Source organism: Lynx canadensis, chromosome D3, assembly GCF_007474595.2.
Source record: "Lynx canadensis isolate LIC74 chromosome D3, mLynCan4.pri.v2, whole genome shotgun sequence".
NCBI classification, from domain to species: Eukaryota; Metazoa; Chordata; class Mammalia; order Carnivora; family Felidae; genus Lynx; species Lynx canadensis.
In genome coordinates, this window is record NC_044314.2 from 85,283,420 (window position 1) to 85,303,861 (window position 20,442).

At 44.0% G+C, this 20,442-nt stretch overlaps 2 protein-coding genes across 7 annotated transcripts in view; one reads left to right on the forward strand and one right to left on the reverse strand.

Annotated features, from left to right (window-relative positions):
- Window positions 1–3,211, forward strand: part of HVCN1 (hydrogen voltage gated channel 1) — a 37,453-nt gene extending 34,242 nt beyond the window's left edge. For all 5 annotated transcript variants that reach the window (XM_030336413.2, XM_030336414.1, XM_030336415.1 and 2 more), the window contains 2 exons: window positions 925–1,037; window positions 1,390–3,211. In XM_030336413.2, coding sequence (XP_030192273.1) covers window positions 925–1,037; window positions 1,390–1,455 — 179 coding nt within the window. In that variant the 3' untranslated portion in view covers window positions 1,456–3,211. The remainder of the gene's footprint in view (window positions 1–924; window positions 1,038–1,389) is intronic.
- The window catches only part of TCTN1 (tectonic family member 1), a 29,798-nt gene continuing 11,166 nt past the window's right edge, over window positions 1,811–20,442 (reverse strand). For both annotated transcript variants that reach the window (XM_030336408.1, XM_030336409.1), the window contains exons 4-14: window positions 19,331–19,482; window positions 17,525–17,612; window positions 15,927–16,036; window positions 13,885–13,911; window positions 9,194–9,328; window positions 8,534–8,659; window positions 8,059–8,144; window positions 7,133–7,273; window positions 5,820–5,982; window positions 3,459–3,584; window positions 1,811–2,873 (exon numbers count right to left, since the gene is read on the reverse strand). In XM_030336408.1, the coding sequence (XP_030192268.1) occupies window positions 2,730–2,873; window positions 3,459–3,584; window positions 5,820–5,982; window positions 7,133–7,273; window positions 8,059–8,144; window positions 8,534–8,659; window positions 9,194–9,328; window positions 13,885–13,911; window positions 15,927–16,036; window positions 17,525–17,612; window positions 19,331–19,482 (1,298 nt within the window). In that variant the 3' untranslated portion in view covers window positions 1,811–2,729. The remainder of the gene's footprint in view (window positions 2,874–3,458; window positions 3,585–5,819; window positions 5,983–7,132; window positions 7,274–8,058; window positions 8,145–8,533; window positions 8,660–9,193; window positions 9,329–13,884; window positions 13,912–15,926; window positions 16,037–17,524; window positions 17,613–19,330; window positions 19,483–20,442) is intronic.

The window sequence follows — 20,442 nt, forward strand, 5'->3', positions numbered from 1 at the left end:
AATACTCTGTGCAAAGGTTAGCACAATTGAAATGGATCAACCATTACAAACTATGAACGACTCCGGAATAGTTACTACCCATTACTCTCCTATCACACCATTGTGAGATGTGCTTTTACAGATAAAACCAAAAGCCTGAGCTCTGTTCATTTTCTTGGTCCAAATGGTAGCAGGGCACAGGACTGCCTAATAATGCGCACTATTGCATCGCTATCAAATTTAGGGGCAGGACATGAAAGGTCTGAGAAAGCAACACAAGCTTCAACTGGATTCAGACAATCAAGAATGCTGGGGACCGGGGCCCAGTGCTCCCCGACCTATGGCTACTGAGTCCACACATGGTCACTCTTAGTTGGAAGGCACAGAGCATCCCCAGTTGCTGCACAGTCTTTTGAGGTCATGTCCCCACTGTGGCATGGGCATTTGGGAGCCACCAGATAAGGCCGATGACCCCCCTGTCAGCCAAGGCTTTGTTGATGGCCTGATAGCTGAATTGGCCATAGCTGTGAGAGGCGGAAAGTCAGGACAATGACAATTCCAAGGCCAAGCTTGAGCATTTCCAGCCTTGTACTTTCGTGGCTTTTGTGTAGAGTGCTAATAAGCCACACCGTCATGAACACACTCTGTGTTAAGGAGCTTAACACTCACGTGGTCAGGGACTATTAAGGACTTCTTAGCCCATGTGGGCTAAAGGGAAATCTTTAGGAACCAGTTCAGGTCTGATTAAAGTTCCTTAAGAATATTCATTTGGGGAGCACCTGGGTACTGAGTAGCTCAGAGATAAACTCTGACCCTCCTAGTTCTGATGTCTTTAAGGGACTGACCGTGCTGTCACCAGCTGGACACATTTATAAATAATACAGGGCTTTTTCCAAGTGGTTAAACTAGAAACCTATATCACTGAGACCCTTAATTATCTTACAGGAATAATTATCTCCGTTAAGACACGTTCAGAACGTCAACTATTGAGGTTAAAACAGATGAATATACAGTTGGCCGCCAAGATCCAACACCTTGAATTCAGCTGCTCTGAGAAGGTAAGACCACAGTCTTGGGAAAATGCCACCTGTCTGCCTTCAGTTCTGCACTTCTCCCTGCCAGGCCCTTGCTCGGACACAGCCCTCGACTAAGTCTTCCTTGTTCTTTCAGACTCAGGTTAGGCATCGCCTCCTTCCCCAGAGCTATGTCAGGTGTCCCTCCTCTGAGTACCTCCTGTCACTGGAGTCGCCCACTGGACCCCATCTGACTGAGGCAGGCTCCACTGGCAGACTCCAGTAGGAGCGTAGCATTCATTCGGCTGTGCATCCGGGGGACCCACTGAATGCTCGCCACATCTCTGGGGAGGCTCAGAAGGTAAACTGACTTGTTTGTCTGCTTTTGTAATGACAGGAACAAGAAATTGAAAGACTTAACAAGCTCTTGAGACAGCACGGACTTCTTGGTGAGGTCAACTAGATGCGCACCTGCTCCACCCCAAAGAGAAGACCCCGCTTCCACGGGCTTGTGTCTCTGAGAGAAAGACAGCTGCCTCTCCTGGGCCCGTTTCGGGGAGAGGTTTGGTTCGATGCCTTTGCCTCACCTCCACCCAGCTTGGATTCCGGGGTGGGCAGGTGGTAGGGGGAGGGGGAAGGCGGGGGAAAGGCTTGCCCTTCCTTTCTTGGTGTGACCAAGAGCTTCCCATCCCGTCCTCACTCCACGTCACCATGTATCATAAACTATATTCTCTCATGTTGACACTTTTGCTTGAAAATGAACGAAGCTGGACAACTACTAGTTGTATATAAAATTTTATCTCATCAGTGTACTTTTCACATTTCGCGTGTATATTGAGGAACCAGTGCCTTCTTTCATATGGGCATTCTGAAAGACAAAGGAAAAAAGAAAGCTACCTTAGCTACCAGCCCATTCTAGAACGTCTTCTCTTCCCAAGCTGTTCTCAACAGCTCCTCTTGGTGCATATTCCTCCAGGGAGGTTGTCCTCAGGTACCCAGCCCCTCCTCTGCCGCATCTAGCTTCTAACTGGCTCTACCCAGTTCCACCACCTGACAACTTTTTTCTCAATTACTGTGCAATTAATGTATAAAAGCAACTCCCTCCCTCGGGACCTCCTACTCTATTCTTTCCAGCATCAACTGATAGGAACTGCTCTGTGGTATTCCGTACAACCACCCGTTGGAGAGCTCCAGTGCCTGCCACCAAAATAGCAATTAGACCCAAGACTCCATGTAATGAAGGTGACACCGGGGAAAGATCCCCTCATGAGGCCCTGTGCTCTACTTGCATGATTTTGTACAATTTTGCTATTTTTGTATTCGTTTCCACGGGACCAGTAAAGGAAAGAAAACCTGGACTACAAACAATGAGTATTTTTAAAATAAGTCATGTTGAAGCAGAGGATGAATACACTGGATGAACCCTCGATGCCTGAGCTACTTCAGGGTCTGTCCCCTGTACCATCTTCCCAAAGCTGCAATTTGCTTTCCACACGTGACCTATGTGCCGACAGTACTGGAAATCACCAAGACCAGACGGTGCCCCATTCTAAGGTCACACTAAGTAGAATTTCCAAAAGGAAAAAGGAGGGAAGTGAGCGGAGAGAGGAGATGTGTGGTTTGAGGGCAACCCCACAGGTCAGAGGTGTAACACCACAGGAGGTCTCCAAGGGAGCCCACGCCCCACAGCACTTGATTCTAGAGGTGTGGTGTCATTTCCTTGATTAAAAACTTACGTCAAACAAAGGGGAAGAAGAAATTAAACGGCAGCTTGGCATTGATGGTTGGCCGAGCCCTGAAGCCCGCCTCTGCAGGTGCAGACACATCCACAAAAGTAACCGCAGTGGAAATAAGAACCGTTCTTTCATTTCCTGAGTTAGTCTGTAATAAAAAGAGCGATGCAAGCCCTGCCTTCCAGCGTGCTAACAAAGATGGGACATGTTGCGTTCTTTTCCGCACGTGATCGTGGTCAGTGCATCTCACAGGTATGCGGAGGGCCCATCAGCCACTAACTTGGATGAAAGATACCACTATTACCCAGGTTGTCCTAACCCATCAATGTCAATCGCAACTCAATTTTCAATGAATTTTAAGGATCAAATCTAAACAAGAACGCTAATGTGAATTCAACTGTTGTCAGAATTTTCTAACTAAATGACTGCTAAAGTGTTTAAATTTCAATAATTTTTTCACAGAATAAATTTTATTATCACACTTGAGTTTTGTCTGGACTTACATCTTAACCAATACCTTGATTTTTTTAAGTTTGTTTATTTTGAGAAAAGTGTGGGAGGGGCAAAAGGAGAGAGAATCTTAAGCAGGCTCCATACTCAGCGTGGAGCCCAACACAGGGCTCAATCCCATGACCCTGGGATCGTGACCTGAGCTGAAATCAAGAGTCTTGACGCCCATCCAAGCCACCCAGGGGCCCCTTAACCAATACCTTTCTACTCAAGTTAGACGTACCTCAGGAAATGAGGATGCAATTAGATTTGCAGTGACATTAACTATTTTAGCCTGTGGGTTCAGTAAGGATCCGTACTTTGTCCACTTCACTTCTATAACCAAAGCCACTGGGAGCTGGCAGGAATCCTGCAAAACAAAATGCCATTCACCAGTCTGAACATTACACAACCTCATGTCAAACTTAATCTGCAGTTCAGTTTTAATTATAAAATGTTTCGCATATTACAAAATGTTCTGAACAAGAGAGTGAATAGACTCTAGAAGTCAGACGAAAACAGCTGAGAGCACATATTTTAAAGTACTCAGTGCTCCAAAAATATTTTAACACCTAAAGCATCATTTTTCCGTGCTCTCCCGTTTCTAGAAAGACCAGCCATTATTGGGAAGTTGTGGAGATCCCAACACCAAACTGGAACACGGGGCTTCAAATGCCCCAACTTCAGCTCAGGGATTCTTTAGGGGAGAAACTGGCATTGGGTGGGGAGAGAAGAGAGGATGGGGTTATTCACAGAAATTAAACCTAATTGCAGATCACGTTAAAACACACCTGGAAGAAATGCAGTTGCTCTCTTTCCGTTTATTTAATCTCATCAGTTGGCGATCAAGGTGTTACACAGGAACGTATAGAAATGAGTCTGTAAGGGGCGCCTGGGTGGCTCAGTCGGTTAAGCGTCCGACTTCGGCTCAGGTCATGATCTCACGGTCTGTGAGTTCGAGCCCCGCATCGGGCTCTGTGCTGACCGCTCAGAGCCTGGAGCCTGTTTCAGATTCTGTGTCTCCCTCTCTCTGACCCTCCCCCGTTCATGCTCTGTCTCTCCCTGTCTCAAAAATAAATAAACGTTAAAAAAAAAAAATTAAAAAAAAAAAAAAAGAAATGAGTCTGTAAGTTGTCAAAGATACTAAGTCTCCTGTGGACTGAGAGCATTGCTCCCACAGTTGCACCTCCTGAGGCCTCTGCCCCCGGGCAGAACAGGCCAGCAGCCTCCCAACCTTTTTCTTGCCTTTACATCTGGTTTGTTGGCAAATGTGATAACCACTGAAGCTGCTTGACCGGTAGAAGGGATTCCATTGTAATACTCGACTTCTGTGTGTGTGTTTGACATTTTCCCCACAATAACAAGTTTTTAAAAATACGCCTCTTTAGGGCACGAAAAGCTACCAAGCCTGCTAAATTTGGTGCCTGCCAAAAAGGCACTGGTGGAACTCCTTAGCTTGGAACTGCCTTTTAAGAAGTTTGCAGGCAAAAAAATCCCTGTGACTATCCTGTTATTAGAAGATGCGATACACCACTGGCAGAAACTGAGCTTATTAGCACAAGCTCTCATGTCTGCTACTGGAGTTTCCTGGAAGGGGAGTACAAAACCCACTCCAGGCTCTCTGAGCTCCCTGGACCAGCAAAACCCTGAAAACGCTAATGTCTGCACTGCCTCTCCTCCCAACCTGTTTTCCCCTCTGAGGGGTCCTAATAACTGGATGTCTCAACCCAACCGCCAGAAGCCAGAAGCAATTTGCCTCGCTCCGAGGTGGCAGACCCGAGCCAAGACATAGCAGCTGAACAGCAGGGACTGAGTAATCATGGGTCTCTGCCGGGGACTCAGGAGGAGGGCCGGATCAGAGCTAGAGAGCTAGTCCTCAGCCCCATTGTCCCCATGCTATAAATACGCTAAGCAGATAATGAGAGGCCCGAGAAGCTGCCACAAGCAAACGCTGGGCAATTAAAGGAGAAGATGGAGAGCACGCCTCCGGTGATGGGGACCAGCCCACGCTCTGACGGCTGAGACAAAAGAAAAAGGTGGGCAGAGCAATCACATGTGATCAGGAACCTCTCTGTAGCATGTCAAGTTCCATTAAACTCTTCAGGGAACTTTGGAACTGAAAGCTCTCACGTGTGGGCTGCCTTTATAGACCAGGGAACGAGAGATGGGACAGCGATGTGGACAGGAGGAGTCTCTCTTTCTGACAGTCCATGTCATACTCCCCTGTCCTGTCACGATGCCTCATGTCACACCAGCAGTGATCGTAGGAAGTCAGGATGGTGATGGGTGGTAGTTTCCGCGTTTGGAGCGGCTACTAGGCACCACGAATGTCCCTCATTTAACTCCACCACCCCGTGTGGCTGACACTGTAGCCCTCACTCCGTTTCACAGATGAGGAAACAGGCTCAAACCCTCAAGGGCAAGAGCGCTAATGAGGGGCAAAAACAGTTTTCAAGACCCAGGCCCATCTGACAGCAAAGCCTGGGCTCCGGCCCAGAGCCATCCATCTCCTTAACAGCTCCCCTATCTCCCCACGGGGGAGGGGGAGCAGTGGGAATAGGAGAGACCACTCGCGCGCAGGGGCGGCCTTCCACTTCCCCTTTACCTTCATGTGGGGCGCCTGGGTGATGAAGTGGATGGGTACCCAGTCCAGCACATCCTGGGCCCGGGAATTTCCAAAAGGGGCCACATAATCCGGGAAGCCATGGCCCTTCAGGAGGCTCTTCACTTTCTGCACTGCAAGCTGACACGTGATGGCTTTGGTCAGTCTCGTGGGAAGGAAGAAGAGGTTGATGCAATGAGGCTGTTGTTCATTCCAACAGTTTTCACCGGCTCAACAACACACGTGCCCTCTCCAGTTTATTTTTATTTTCTCACTCCAAACCCATCATTTGACAGAAGCCAAACCGTCTCTAACTCTGAGAAACCTCGGTTAGCTCTGTACAAGCAGAGTTTCCATGGCCAAAAGTTTGGGAAATATTGCATGCCCACATCCCTCCTCAAGCACACTGGCATATTAGAGGCTCTCCTTACAGTAAGGAATCATGTTTTTAAATTTAGTTTGGTGTTGCTCAAACATATTGATTGGACCACAGACATACCCCTACTGACTCTTGTGGAAATGTAGTCCCTGAAACTCCCTCAGAGAAATACTGGTCTAAAGTGATCAGAACCAAAAATGGAATGTGTTGGTCTAACCAAAACAATGCTATAATTACCCTGAGGGGAGGTAGGGATGGGAAGTGTAGGGTAGGAGAAGAAAGGGGTAAGAGCCAAATCTTGGTCTTCCATAGTGGGGACTCAATAATTCATAAGACCAAAATATCAAGAAGCAGCATTACATAAAGGTTATTCACAGATTTGGGAGTAAGTTTCCAAAAACTCAGGTATAGGAACTTCAAGAGATTGCCTGCAGAGGGGGGAAATGAGGGTAAGCCACGCGGAGCTGACATTTTACGTTATATGTATGTTTGATGTTAACATGGTAAAAACAGAGAGATCACATGCAGGCTTCCTCTCAATGGGCTTGTTGCACTATGTAAATTAAATTTCAGAAATATAGAAAGGACTTTCAGGGACAGCTTTTTTTGTTTTTTGTTTTTTTTTTTTTGTTGTGAACTCAGATGCTATGTATGCAACCTTAAAACCAAATCTCTAAAAGCCTTGAGATTTTTACTCTGCCACATCTGATAAGAAAAATGATCTAAACAATTTTCCTTTGAATCATGACAAATGGTGTATGGCTGTGAAAACTAAAATTAGAAAACAAAGGTACTGTCACTAGTGCCAACAGGTCACACTGTGGCTTTCACATGCGCTTGCAGGCTGATGGGGAGGTTCGACTGAGATGGGGGAAGAGTAGGAATGTCTTGTTTTCTGATCAACACAAGTTCCAAAAGAAACAAGTTTCTCTCTTACCTTAGCTTACAGCCAGATTGCATATCATAACCAAATAACACTGGGGTCCGGATCCCCTCGAGTGCTAAGCAGTCTTTCTCCGCTGTGCTTCGAAGAATAGTAAGTTGTCCATATCTGTTCATGGTCTGAATAATCCCAGATATTCACAGAAAGTTAAGGGACAATCACCCAGTACAAAAGCAGTCCGATTTTCAGGAGACAGTGACACATGTGTGACATGAAGTGAAACCCAAATATCCCTTCTCTAGGCATCTGCGATTCTGACAGTTATTTCCTGGGACAGAGCAAAAAACGGTTCTATTCTCCTTGATTAGGAGATCCTCAGAAGGAAAATCCTCAGAAACCGTTCCTCCTTTAAAATATTTCCAATTTTTCAAAATCACTAAATGTGTTTAAGAGTCTCTGTTTGGGGCGCCTGGGTGGCGCAGTCGGTTAAGCGTCCGACTTCAGCCAGGTCATGATCTCGCGGTCCGGGAGTTCGAGCCCCGCGTCAGGCTCTGGGCTGATGGCTCAGAGCCTAGAGCCTGTTTCTGATTCTGTGTCTCCCTCTCTCTCTGCCCCTCGCCTGTTCATGCTCTGTCTCTCTCTGTCCCAAAAATAAAAATAAACGTTGAAAAAAAAAAATTAAAAAAAAAAAAAAAGAGTCTCTGTTTAAGTATGCAATTAAATATATCTAAAAGTCTGTCAACTTTTCTGTCTTAAGATTTTCACTATAAAACACGTTTTCCAGGGTCACGCTGTTTCACCCCCAACCACCCCACGTACCTCACGTGCTCTGCGGCCAGACCCGCCACCCAACAGAGCCAACCAGAGAAGTCCTGGCCAGAACTAGTCTCCAGCTCACAGGACCCTCAGCAATAAAGACAAGAGCGACACACACAAGTGGACAGGGAAATCAACCTTGTCTACAGAACCAAAAAGGATATCCCTTCTGAGGCTGAAATCCAGCAGCTAATGGGAGCCCTACAACATAACCAGGGTTTCCACTGAGAGGAACCGGCTTTGTATTTTGCTGAAAGACAAAGAAGAAATGCCCCCAAATAATTCTTAATTTAATAAGGAAATAGGGTGAAAATAAAATGCTTTCAACAGTGAAATCTAGGATTTCCAACCAATAAAAGAATTCCTCCCCCCTACTCAGAACTATAAATATATCTGCTTAGTGTAGGAGTAGATCATTCTATAAAAGAACAAGCTCACATGGAAGAAAATCTTACTCCCAGAAAGGATAAGATACAAGGACTCTGCCTGATTTCCTCACAAACACATGCGACATAAACCCTTCGTTTAGTACAAATGGATAGATGGTAATACTTCTAAATTGGGATACCTTTTCCCCTAAGAAGTTATGGTTTCTTTTTATTTGCAATTAAATATGTGTACAAAATTGATCAAACCTACCTGAATGAAACGAATTTCAAACTTTTGCTCAAGTGGAAGCATTGCACTGCTCACTGTCCCCAGAAGGAGAGAGAGATCAGCTTTGGTTATTTCCCCTGCATCTGTATATGTGAGGCTGTACCTGACCTGAAAACAAAACGATACTCCAAATCCACCTGTTCCTGCTGCATTTCTGTAGCTGTATTAATAATTCAAAATACATATAGAAGGCAAGTCCTTTCCCATTTCTCTATTCATGGAAGCTTTTCTGTCCTGGCTCATCAGACTTCAGGACGAGTTGCCTCACCACCCCCAGCTGACAGCGTCATCTGAGCCTCTCTGTACCGAGTTACGTGTATTCCAAATCAGCAGGTTTGAGCAGATCGTGATCAGTCCATCTCCGCAGGGGAAATGTGGTAAAACAACAGCAACGACAAATTTTGGTATATTCTTGAAAGTCACTAGGTTTGTGGAGAAAAACCACACGTGATGCTTTCAGAGACCCTAAAGAAGCATCCTCTGATGACAGAGCATGAAGGCAAGCAGGAGGGCAAGCCAAGAAAACCAACACATCAGAATGGGCCAGAGCCCCCTCTGAAGGGCGTCCAGGTCCTCCCTCGGGGCCATGCAGCCTGAGTCTGCCACACAGACTCTGCTTTCAAAGCCAAACTGGGCACCTACCTCAAGAACAACGTTAGTGCAGATTTTAACGTCCCCAGCCTCAACAAGAGTCTGGTTCAGTACATCTGTGTCCTCCAGTCGGGCTAGCGTTTTATTCAGAGACTCCATGAGGATGGACTGAACAGTGATAGGGATCTGCCAAGTAAAGGAGATGGCTCACTGAGGACACCGTCCAATAGAGATGAATCGGTTACAGTAACGAAAAACTGGAGACAAACTCCGCCGACAGACTGCCAAGCAGGGAAAAGCATGCCACACAACAGTATGCATATTATAGTTCCACACTTGCAAAAATACATTTGCTTATATGTAGATATATTTACACAGAAAATACTAGAGAAGGATATTACCAAATCTTTCAAAGTGGTTATCTCCGAAAATCTATGTTCACACAAAAACTTGTACACAAATGTTCACAGCAGCATTCCTAACAGCCAAAAACTGAAAACAATGCAATGATCCATCAACTGATAAATGGAAAAATGTAGTATGGCCATACAAAAGAATATTATTCATCCATAAAATGGAATGAAGTGCTGATTCATTCCACAACATAGATGAATCTTGAAAACATGATGCTAAGTGAAAGAAGCCAGACACAAAAGGTCACATATTACATGATCCCATTTATCGGAAATGTCCAGAACAGGCAAATCCACAGTGACAGAAAGTAGATTAGTGGTTGCCTAGGGGTTGACGGAGAGGATTAGAGAAGAATGAGGAGTGCCTGCTAATGAGCACAGGGGTTCTTTCTGAGGTGATGAAAATGTTCTGGGTGGCTCAGTTGGTTGAACGTCTGACTTCAGCTCATGTCACGATCTCACATTTCGTTAGTTCCAGCTCCACTTCGGGCTTGCTGGAGCCTGCTTCGGATCCCGTCTCCTCTCTCTTTGCCCCTCCGCAACATGCGCGCGCACGCTCACTCTCTCTCTCTCACTCTCAAAAATAAACATTTTAAATTAATTAAAAAATGTTCTGGAATTAGGTAGTGGTGATGGTTACACAACCTTGTGAATATACTAAAAACTGCACAAACCACACACTTAAAAATGGTGAGTTTTATGGTATGTGAATTGTATCTCACATTCACATATATTCACCTCCAGAGCACAGCTCCTACCGATAAATGCACTCATTCTGTACACACGAGCACATTCTGCACAGTCCCAGAACAAAGCTCCCTATACCCCCACACCCTCCCTGAATATACCCTTGGCCCACTTCACACCCAACTTCTACACACACCCTTACACACACACACACACACACACACACACACACAGTGGTGGGATCATGGTAAGAGAAAACAGAGACAGATAAATCTTTCAAGCAGAATCAGGAAGCTCTGCTTAACCCAATGCTATTAAAGGACATTTTTCTTTTTTTTTTTTTTTATTTTTTTTTTAAATTTTTTTTTTTTCAACGTTTTTTATTTATTTTTGGGACAGAGAGAGACAGAGCATGAACGGGGGAGGGGCAGAGAGAGAGAGGGAGACACAGAATCGGAAACAGGCTCTAGGCTCCGAGCCATCAGCCCAGAGCCTGACGCGGGGCTCGAACTCACGGACCGCGAGATCGTGACCTGGCTGAAGTCGGACGCTTAACCGACTGCGCCACCCAGGCGCCCCTAAAGGACATTTTTCATGGGGCACCTGGGTGCTCAGTCGGTGGAGTGTCCGACGCGTGACTTTGGTTCAGGTCATGATCTCACCATGTGTCGGTTCAAACCCCGTGTCGGGCTCTGGACGCTGACAGCATGGAACCTGCTTGGGATTCTCTCTCTCCCTCTCTCTCTCTCTGCCCCTCCCCTGCTTGCGTGCTCCTCTCTCTCTCCCTCCCTCAAAATAAATAACATTGTTTTAAAAAATAAAGGACATTTTTCATTTATGGCCACAGCCAGCAGAACAACAAGCAGCAAGCAATCCTTTAAATGGCTCAACCCTCTAGGGAGTTGGGCCTCTTCATACCATGTGACAAATCTGATGTTTGCTTTAAATGTCAGTACTCAGAAATCACTGTTTAGGAAGGAATCTAACTTGTATCTAGTTGTTTATATTGCTTTGAACTTTGCCCTCAATCATGTACCATGCTGTTTATAATTCAAAATTACTAGGTATTTAAGCTGTCATTTTATAGATAAATAAGTAGTTGTTACACATCTGCTCCCATGACCAAAAGGACCTGTAACTGTCCTTATAAGTCAAACCTCTAGGAACGTGACAGGGTTTGGAAGCAAAGACAAGCTGTCATGTGACAACAGTGGCAAAAGGGCACCACCAAGCACCACAACACCCTCTGCATAACAAGCCCACCAATCCACGTAAGACCTACATAGGGAGTCCCTTGCTATGAGTTAATGAACTCTTCGGTTTACATCCTCAAAAGACAACTCTGGATCTCTTTATCTGAACCTACTGATCCCTGGTTCAGCACGAATCCTGGGTTCTAAGAAAGCGCACACCCTTCCACACCAGCCTGTGATGGAGCCATTCCAGTGGTATACAGACGTAGTTGGCAAAAACCGAAGGGCCCAGGTTAGACAAGCTTTGGAAAGACTGGTCTGGCAACAGCCACTGGAATAGTCACAGAATGAAAATGGTGGGGCTACTCTGGTTTCCTGAATGTCCTATTCAGTCCTATCCCACCCCCAAGCTACCCTGTGGCAAAGAACTAAAGCGTACGTAACGGTGGAAATATAGTGCCGTAACTTAATCTTTCATTGATGGTTCAATAGATATTAACAACGATTCCAGGCAAGCCTAACAGGCTGCACTTAACGGGGAGCCTAGATCCAATTTTTATACTCCTGATCCTCTAACAAATCTTGGAAGTTGCTTTTTAAAAATCTTTATAAACAATCTCTGATATTAGTTGATATATTTGTCCTTTAGAGCACAAGCTTTGGTATCACACAAATCTGAGTTCTAAGTCCCAGTGCCACTTCCTGACTGCATGGCCATAGGAGGCAGAGAAGGAATGTGTGTGAAGCTTGTAACTGGGGGCCTGGCACACAGTATAGCTTGTCCAGTGTTGTGGTTGAGAGTTAGGTCTTTGGAGATTCCTATCCCAGCTCTGCCACTTCCCCACTGGGCAGCCTTGAGCAAGCTAATTCAACTGCTCTGTAACTCATGTGCCAGGGAGTGACAACAGGCCCTACTCCCAGGACTGCTGAGACTAACAGACTAATGGACTTCAGACGTGCATAGGAATGAGAACAGTGTTCAGCACACAGCACGCCCCTTCCCATAACACCCATCATCCTCACACTAGGTCTTCCCTGCTTGATTGAACCAATCCCCTAGGCACTGATTCAATTAACACGTAACCCACTGAGTACCTAGTACATACTAGGCACCAGCTTACTACTATGGATATGTCATGAACAAGATGGACAGGATCGCTGTCCCCACAGACCGTTCACGTTTTGAATGGTAGAATCAAAGCACTTTGATTTGAGGTATTTGAAAGCTAGTCTATTGTATGGTTTTCAAACTGGGTTCCTGGGAGCCATAGGTTCCTCAGAAGGACTAAACAGGAGAGAGATGGGGAGGCCAGGCAGGTGGAGAGCTCTGGGCCCCACCCCTGCTCCAACCAGGGGCTTTGGATTCAATCCAACTTAACACAGTAGGGAGAGTTCTGCTTAAGATCACATTTGAAAAACTCTGAACAAGTTTGAAAACACCTTCACAGATGAGGAAATCCAGGCCTACACACAGAAGTGTGAAGTCCAAAATCACATGACTATTTCCTTTCAAATGTCTACCTCAAACACATTTGTGTCTAGAGACTTAACGAAATCAATTACAGTAGGTATCACTGTCCCAAGTGCTCCCTGGGCACCAGACACTGTGCAGAGTACCTATGTGCATTCTCCCACTCAAGCCTTACACCTTCTCTGGGGCACACACTTACCATCTGCTCAACAACTGGGGAGAGTGAGGCATATGTCATATGAGAAAATAATGGTGAAGTTGAATTTTGAACCAAGGTCAACCAATTCCATGAGCTTTGGTGGGAGACCATGACAAGGCCATCAACTTGGTCCTCCTTGCGAACTGTATTCACAGGCACAGGGTGCAGACCCAAAAATAAGGGGTAGATCGGTGTTCCTTTGCTCTAACATACCCACGAGAAGACCTTGGCCTCTCGACCACAGCCTGACAGAGCCTCTGGAGTGGGGTCGGACAGAATCGACACCCATACTTCAACCCCTGAAGCTATACCAAGAGGGTTCAGCTCCTACACAAGTGTGGACATTCACAGGACCATTCACTGTTTCTACCTTCTACCCCAGACAGATGGACAGACGGCATCCTGGTAGCTAACCAGCTCTCCTGACAGGAGACCAAGAAGACCTAAAGGGATGCCTGGAAAGCACAGAAGCCAATGGGTGTGAACCCATTGTCAATAACATAGCTAAACCATTTAAATATGAAAAAGTGCAAACTATGAAAACGGGGGTTTTGAAAATTTTGTATTTTTCAAAATTTTACAGATTTTCAAAATCTGTAATTACAAAAAGGTCCTCTACTAAGGAGTTTCCCTATTTCATTTCTGTTTGCCTTTTGGCAAATGTTTTTGTTATTGGCAGTAAGGTACCCTTCTAATCATAAGTGTATTCATTTCAAAGGGCTCAGAAATAAGACCATATATTACAATCTATCTTACTTTCCACCAAGAAATACTCTTACCTCTGCCTTTGTTCTTAAACCAGGCACCTAAACAAAAAGAAACAACAAATTTTGTTAAGTACAATGGAAAGAAACATTTCTATTGCTTTTTCAGACCGCAGGTTAAAGGATATATTCAACTTATCACAGACTTCACAAAGAAGAAAACAGTTTCCTTAATCAAGACTTGCCACCTACATATTTTTACATCTGTCTCCTAATCCAAAGGTAACTTTGTCTTCCTTCTATATTCATTTCTTTTAGACTGGAAGCTTAATGGAACAGCCTGACAGAGCTGGTCTCTGGAAGCCTCCATGCTTCACTGTAATCTTTACGTACTTTCTACATGGTCACCAGTGACACAGTACTGTGGGGGAGATGTGGCTCCTACCCTCCTAGGTCACCCTCCTGCACCTGTCCTCACTGGAAGGCCACTGTCACCGGCCCAGGTGATTCCACAGCCTCCTAACTGCTCTTCCTGCCTTTAGCCCAAACTACTCAATGGTGAGCTCCTGCGTCCCCAACACAGCAGAGTACTCTTCCGAAGGCCTCGACCTCCCTTCACTCTCCATCCCCGTCTCCCCCAACCTCACTTTTCATCATAAGACACCCTACCAGGCCAAAGGGAACTTAGGGGTGGGGGCTGAGTAGACATGTTTGGGGAGGCCTGGGCTGAGAGCGCGGAGACTGCACGCTTGAGGGGCTACTTCCAGCACCACCATGAGAGGTCAAATACCTGCAAGAATTCAAAGATCTACATGGCTGACTTATGAGGAAAGGGGAAGAGGGAAAGGGATGGGAGAGTAAAAGCTTAAACTTGGTTCTGAAAACCGCAGCCCAGATGAATACTGATGTCATGGACCACCCTCCTCCCTTCCCATTCCCCCCAAAATAAGGAAATCAGGAGGTGAGGGTTCACAGCAATCATATGGTTTTTCATTATTGAAAATAACTTTTACCTCTCACAACCCTCCATGCCATCCACCAAGTGGGCCAGTGGCCTCTCTTATTGACTCCCTCCCAGCTTTGGTCACTGCAACCAGAAAGAAGGGGCCTCGATAACACCGTGACCTCTTCCCCTTCTCCAGAAATCCTATCTCCTACCTGTCTTTTCCTGCTTATTTCATCAGTGAACCAGAACGTGGATTTTCTATTCTTTTCCAGCCTGCTTCTCAGAGAGGTATCTTTTTGGTGCTAATGTGATTATTTCTGCCACAGACATTAAGATGTTTTTATAATTTCTAAAGTTTTCAGTTTTTTTTTTTTTCAACGTTTATTTATTTTTGGGACAGAGAGAGACAGAGCATGAACGGGGGAGGGGCAGAGAGAGGGAGACACAGAATCGGAAACAGGTTCCAGGCTCTGAGCCATCAGCCCAGAGCCTGACACGGGGCTCGAACTCACGGACTGCGAGATCGTGACCTGGCTGAAGTCGGACGCTTAACCGACTGCGCCACCCAGGCGCCCCTAAAGTTTTCAGTTCTTAAATAAAGTCTTTTTTTATTCAGGAGACAGACATTATCGGTTACCATGAAAACGAGCGAGAGCCCCCCGCCCTGCAAAAAAAAAAAACAAAAAACAAAAAAACAAAAAACCCACAATGACTAAAAGCAAAATATGAGCTATGTAAAAATAAAAATTACTTTAAGTGATTATTTCAATATCTTTGGTAACAGTATACTGAAGAACCAGAGGAGACAAATTTAAACTTGAATTGTCAATCAGGTACTGAAATTTTTCTATACTTGTCATTATTTCAAAAGAGCGCAAAGAACATGAGGCACCTGGGTGGCTCAGTTGGTTGGGCAGCCAACTTCAGCTCAGGTCATGATCTCACGGTTCGTGGGTTCGAGCCCCACATCGGGCTCTGTGCTGACACCTTGGAGCCTGGAGCCTGCTTCTGATTCTGTGTCTCCCCCTCTCTCTGACCCTCCTCTGCTCACGCTCTGTGTCTGTCTCTCAATAATAAATAAATCTTTTAAAAAATTTTATAAAAAAAAAAAAGAGTGCAAAGAACAGAAAACAAACCTGATGAATAAGTTTCGCTTCAAAATAATTCTTACCCTCAAAATTTTAGGGCTGCTGTAATAAGCCATGCCCAGGGCTTCAATTTCTTCACACTGTGCCAAATTTATCCTTCTGGTGCACTTAACAGCTTGGTTCACCAGAAATGCTAGAAATCATAACGTTCCCAAGGGGGGAAAAAGAGAGAGAGAGAGAAGAAATTTTTCAACTGTCCAATGGTAACTAAAAACCTGTAATCTAAGTAAAATCGTAAAATAAGTTATAACACAGATATACAACATGCTTCAAATAGGGTTTAAGAAATTGTGTTTTGAATAGGTTATACATTCACACAATTCAAAAGGCACAAAAGGATATTGAGAGTCTCTCTCCAACCCTTGTCCCCTTCCCCCCATCCCTGCCCCGGCCCAGCCACCACCAGAAACAACTGCTTGTCTCCAGAGACGATCAGCGTCAAGTTTGTTGTGTATCTTTCTGGAAATATTCTACGCAAATAAAAGCGTGGGTATATGTATTTTTAGTATTCCTTTCCCCTTTTAGAAACAAATATGTGCTATATATTCTGCCCTTCACTTTTTTTCACTGAACAATATATTTTGGAGTTCAGTCTAGCTCAGAATATGAAGAGATTTCTCCTTTGTTTTTTAGGGATAATCAGTATTCTATCATAGATCTGCCACAATTTATTCAACCAGTTCCACATTAATGGACGCTTAAGTTATCTCTGGCTTTGCCATCACCAACAATGCTGCGATCTACAATTTTGCATGTGGGCCAGACATTCTGTAGAACCAACTCCTAGAAGCAGAACAGTGGGTCAAAGGGCATATTCACCTGCAATTTTGACACATACTGCTAAATTGCTCTTCACAGAGGCTGTACCAATTTATGGTCCCACCAGGTATGTAAGATCAATGCCTGGAGATCAAGACTCTCCAGAGTCTTAAATTTCTTAAGCTTTGCCAATCCACTGGATGGAAATGGTATCTCAGTTTGGTTTTAATTTACACTGTTCCTATTGTGAGAAAGATTGAGCATCTTTTCAACAGAATCCACTTCTATTCCTGTACGAAATGATGTTCCATTCGGCCACATGTGACCATACACTACTCAGCTAGCTTCTTCACTGTGATGCTGCCTTAAGGATTGGAGAGCCATGTCTGCTGCCTCCCACTGCCAGGACGGTGACTCCACAGTGTCTATGATGCTCCTGAAAGGAGAAGCAGGATCCATGGGAAGCAGCTGCATGGGCTGCTGAATGTTCCTCAGTTTCCTCATGGAAAAACACGTGGAAGCACTTAATACAATACCCAGCACAAAGTAAGTGTTTAATAAACATTAGCTATTGACAAACTTTAGCTCCAGTGAAGAAAGAACTCCCCCCAAGCTTGGCAGGGTTAAACAACGGTGGGCTGGTTTCAGGTAGTGAGTTCCCCATCACTACAAGTGCTCATGCAGTCACATGGTAGAAAAGATTTGGGCACTGGTTGGGAATCTAAACTGCATAACCTTTGAGACCTCTTTCAAAGATAGACTATTTCTAGTTATGAAGCCTGTTCCATTATGACTACTATAAATTTAAACTAAGAGCAAACTCTGTTTATAGAGAGAAAGAAAAAATTGCCCACTGTCTTACCTGCAGAGTTATCATCAGTGCAGAGAGATGACGTAAGGGGAGAGGGAAATCTCAAGAATGAATCTGAAGTCTGTAGACGAACCCCATACTGTGAACAGACCAACCAATAGCTATTATGGTGCTATTAAAAGCATTCATTCAACACTTACTAGACACCTACTATGTGCCAGACAGAGTTACAGGCATCAGGAACACAGTGATGAACAAAAAACAGATATAGTCCCTGCCCACACGGAGCTTACACCCATGTGCCCCATCCCTTTCTTTTAAGGATGTATGTCTCTGTGTGTGAACATTATTGTATTTGCAGGGTTTTTGTTTTGTTTTTTTATTACAGAATTCCTCCAGAGAGGTATATAAGAAGTTGACATAGCATCTTCCAATGCAGACAGAAACTGGGTAGCCAGCAACGGAAGTGAGACAGGTAATTATTTTTTATTAGCAATAATTATTTAATAACAGATACGGTATACATCAAAATCATAAAAATGATAGGCCTTCTTTCCCCAAACCAAACCATGTGAAACTTTTCCCCAATATTCAAATCAAAATTTGCAGCTATTGGGCATACAGCCAATTTTCTTGAATCTCGGTGCCAACAAGGATCTAGGGAAACAAGCCCTCTCCTTCACTGGGCCTGGGAGTTGAAACTCCTATAATCTTTCTGGAGGGCAACCTGAGACAGAGGTTTTAAACTTCCATTCATTTTGCCCAAGTTAATCCAGTTATAGGAATGTATCCTAAGGATTTAATCAGACAAAGATATACGTATCTATCAGAATGTTCCTTATGGATTATTTATGATGGCAAAAACCGTAAACAAATGTCTGTTAATAGTGGAATGGTTCAACAATAAATGATGATACATACACAGAGGGTATACTTTGTATCAGTGAACTGTAGCTCCGACAGTAGCTCTGATAAGTTACTTTCCTAGACTGAAGTTTCTTTTTCTCATCGGTTAATGGGGACAAGACGCATTATTTCAGGGTTGTGTGAAGTAATGTCTGGAAAGCTTTGCACAGTGCCTGGCATGTGGAAAATGATCAAGAAATGGTAATTTCTATATTGATATGGGAAGATGCGTAAGATTTATCACTGAATAAAAAAGGAAGCTTACATAACAATGTAGATAACTACAAATCCTACTTCCATACAATACTATACATGTATATTTTTATAGATGCATTTAAAAATCAGGAATATACGCTGATCTATTAACAGTGATTTCCAATGTGTATTTTCATGGACATTATGGCCTTTCCATCATATGTACCTCGATGTTTTTACCTTTTAGAATTAGCACAGAATGTTTTTATATTTCTCTTTTAAGATGTTTCCAAAAAATCTGAAGTTTATTCAAAGTTAATGTATATTACATTGAAAAGTTTACTAGTATATATATAACATATATATATAGTATATATATATAGTATATAAAATAGCACACATTTTTCTAAAATCTGTAAAACTAAATACAGCTTGGAGAAGTGGACCAGGCACACAACTAATCCACTCTGTGTCCCCAACAGCATGACTCACACACTCTGCTGCGTCTTTTGAGGTGGAGAAGCACAAAGATTTCTGCAGAGAAAAATGCAGGCTTACTAAAGAATAAAAAAACCTTATGTTAGAATTCAACTACTCAATTTTAATCTTTGTGATCTTTGATTTGTAGGCATGAACATGAAGTTTTCCCCTCTGTCTCAGGGAAACCAGTTTTGCTGATAACATACTGAAAAATTAACTCACAAGGACAGGATGTTTGCAACAAGATGAATGGACCTAATCAAGTTCTTGATTCACCTCATATTTTGCAGTATCTGGAGCATCTGACTGGATTGTGAAAGAAATCTCTGATTCTGAATTCAAGGAAAAACCATCAGATGTTTCCATCAATTTATCAAAATTATTTTCATCAGGCACTTCTGGATTAATAAATGATAATGCAGGTTTATCTGTTTTTAGAAAAAGTATTTTAAGTCAGCATACAATATAATATGAGCATTATATATAACACATAATATTTTGGAAACAACTTTTAAGTAGCATTAAGGCTGATGTGAGGGGGGCCTGGGTGGCTCAGTCAGTTAAGTGTCCAACTTCGGCTCAGGTCATGATCTTGCAGTTCGTGAGTTCAAGCCCCGTGTTAGGCTCTGTGCAGACAGCTCAGAGCCTGGAGCCTGCTTCAGACTCTGTATCTCCCTTGCTCTCTGCCCCTCCCCCACTCGTGCTTGCTTGCTCGCTCTCTCTCAAAAATAAACATTAAATTTTTTTTTAAAGGCTGATATGAAAAAAAAAAGTGTCTCTTTCCATATTTACTTTACCCAAAATTTCTCGAGTCTTATTAAATAAACAGGATCCCTAGATTCGGCCTGTTTCTCTAACAGTGTGGAAGTAATGGTTTGTAAAGCCTGCAGGCGAAGCACAACAAAAGCCAATAATAATCAATCTTTCTGCAGCCCACGGACTGGGGAGCCGGCTGCATCAACCTCTGAGTTGCAGCTCTCTGCAGATGGTGACAGGGACAAAAGACTGTGTTTCTACCATCACGCAGCCACCTCCAACCAACGCCCAGGAGAACAATGTGCTGTGTATGGAATAGAGAGGAGGAAATGGGCTGGTATGCTCAGTTGCCTGGTCTTACGTCATAGGACCCGACAATAACTGACCAGTCATTACTTTAGATTACCAATCACAGTGCATTCGCCTGGTTTTCGACTGCAAGGGAACGAACTCAAAATATAAAGACGTTCTGAAAAGATGATGAAGTTTAAGCAATAAAACCATAAATATGTCTTTGATCTTGGATATCTTAATAACACTTTGCACTTATATGTACTTTTGGCTCTAGACCCCTATCTGAGCTCAATGCTCAGATAAAAATAAAGATCCTGTTTTCATGCAAATATTCTTAG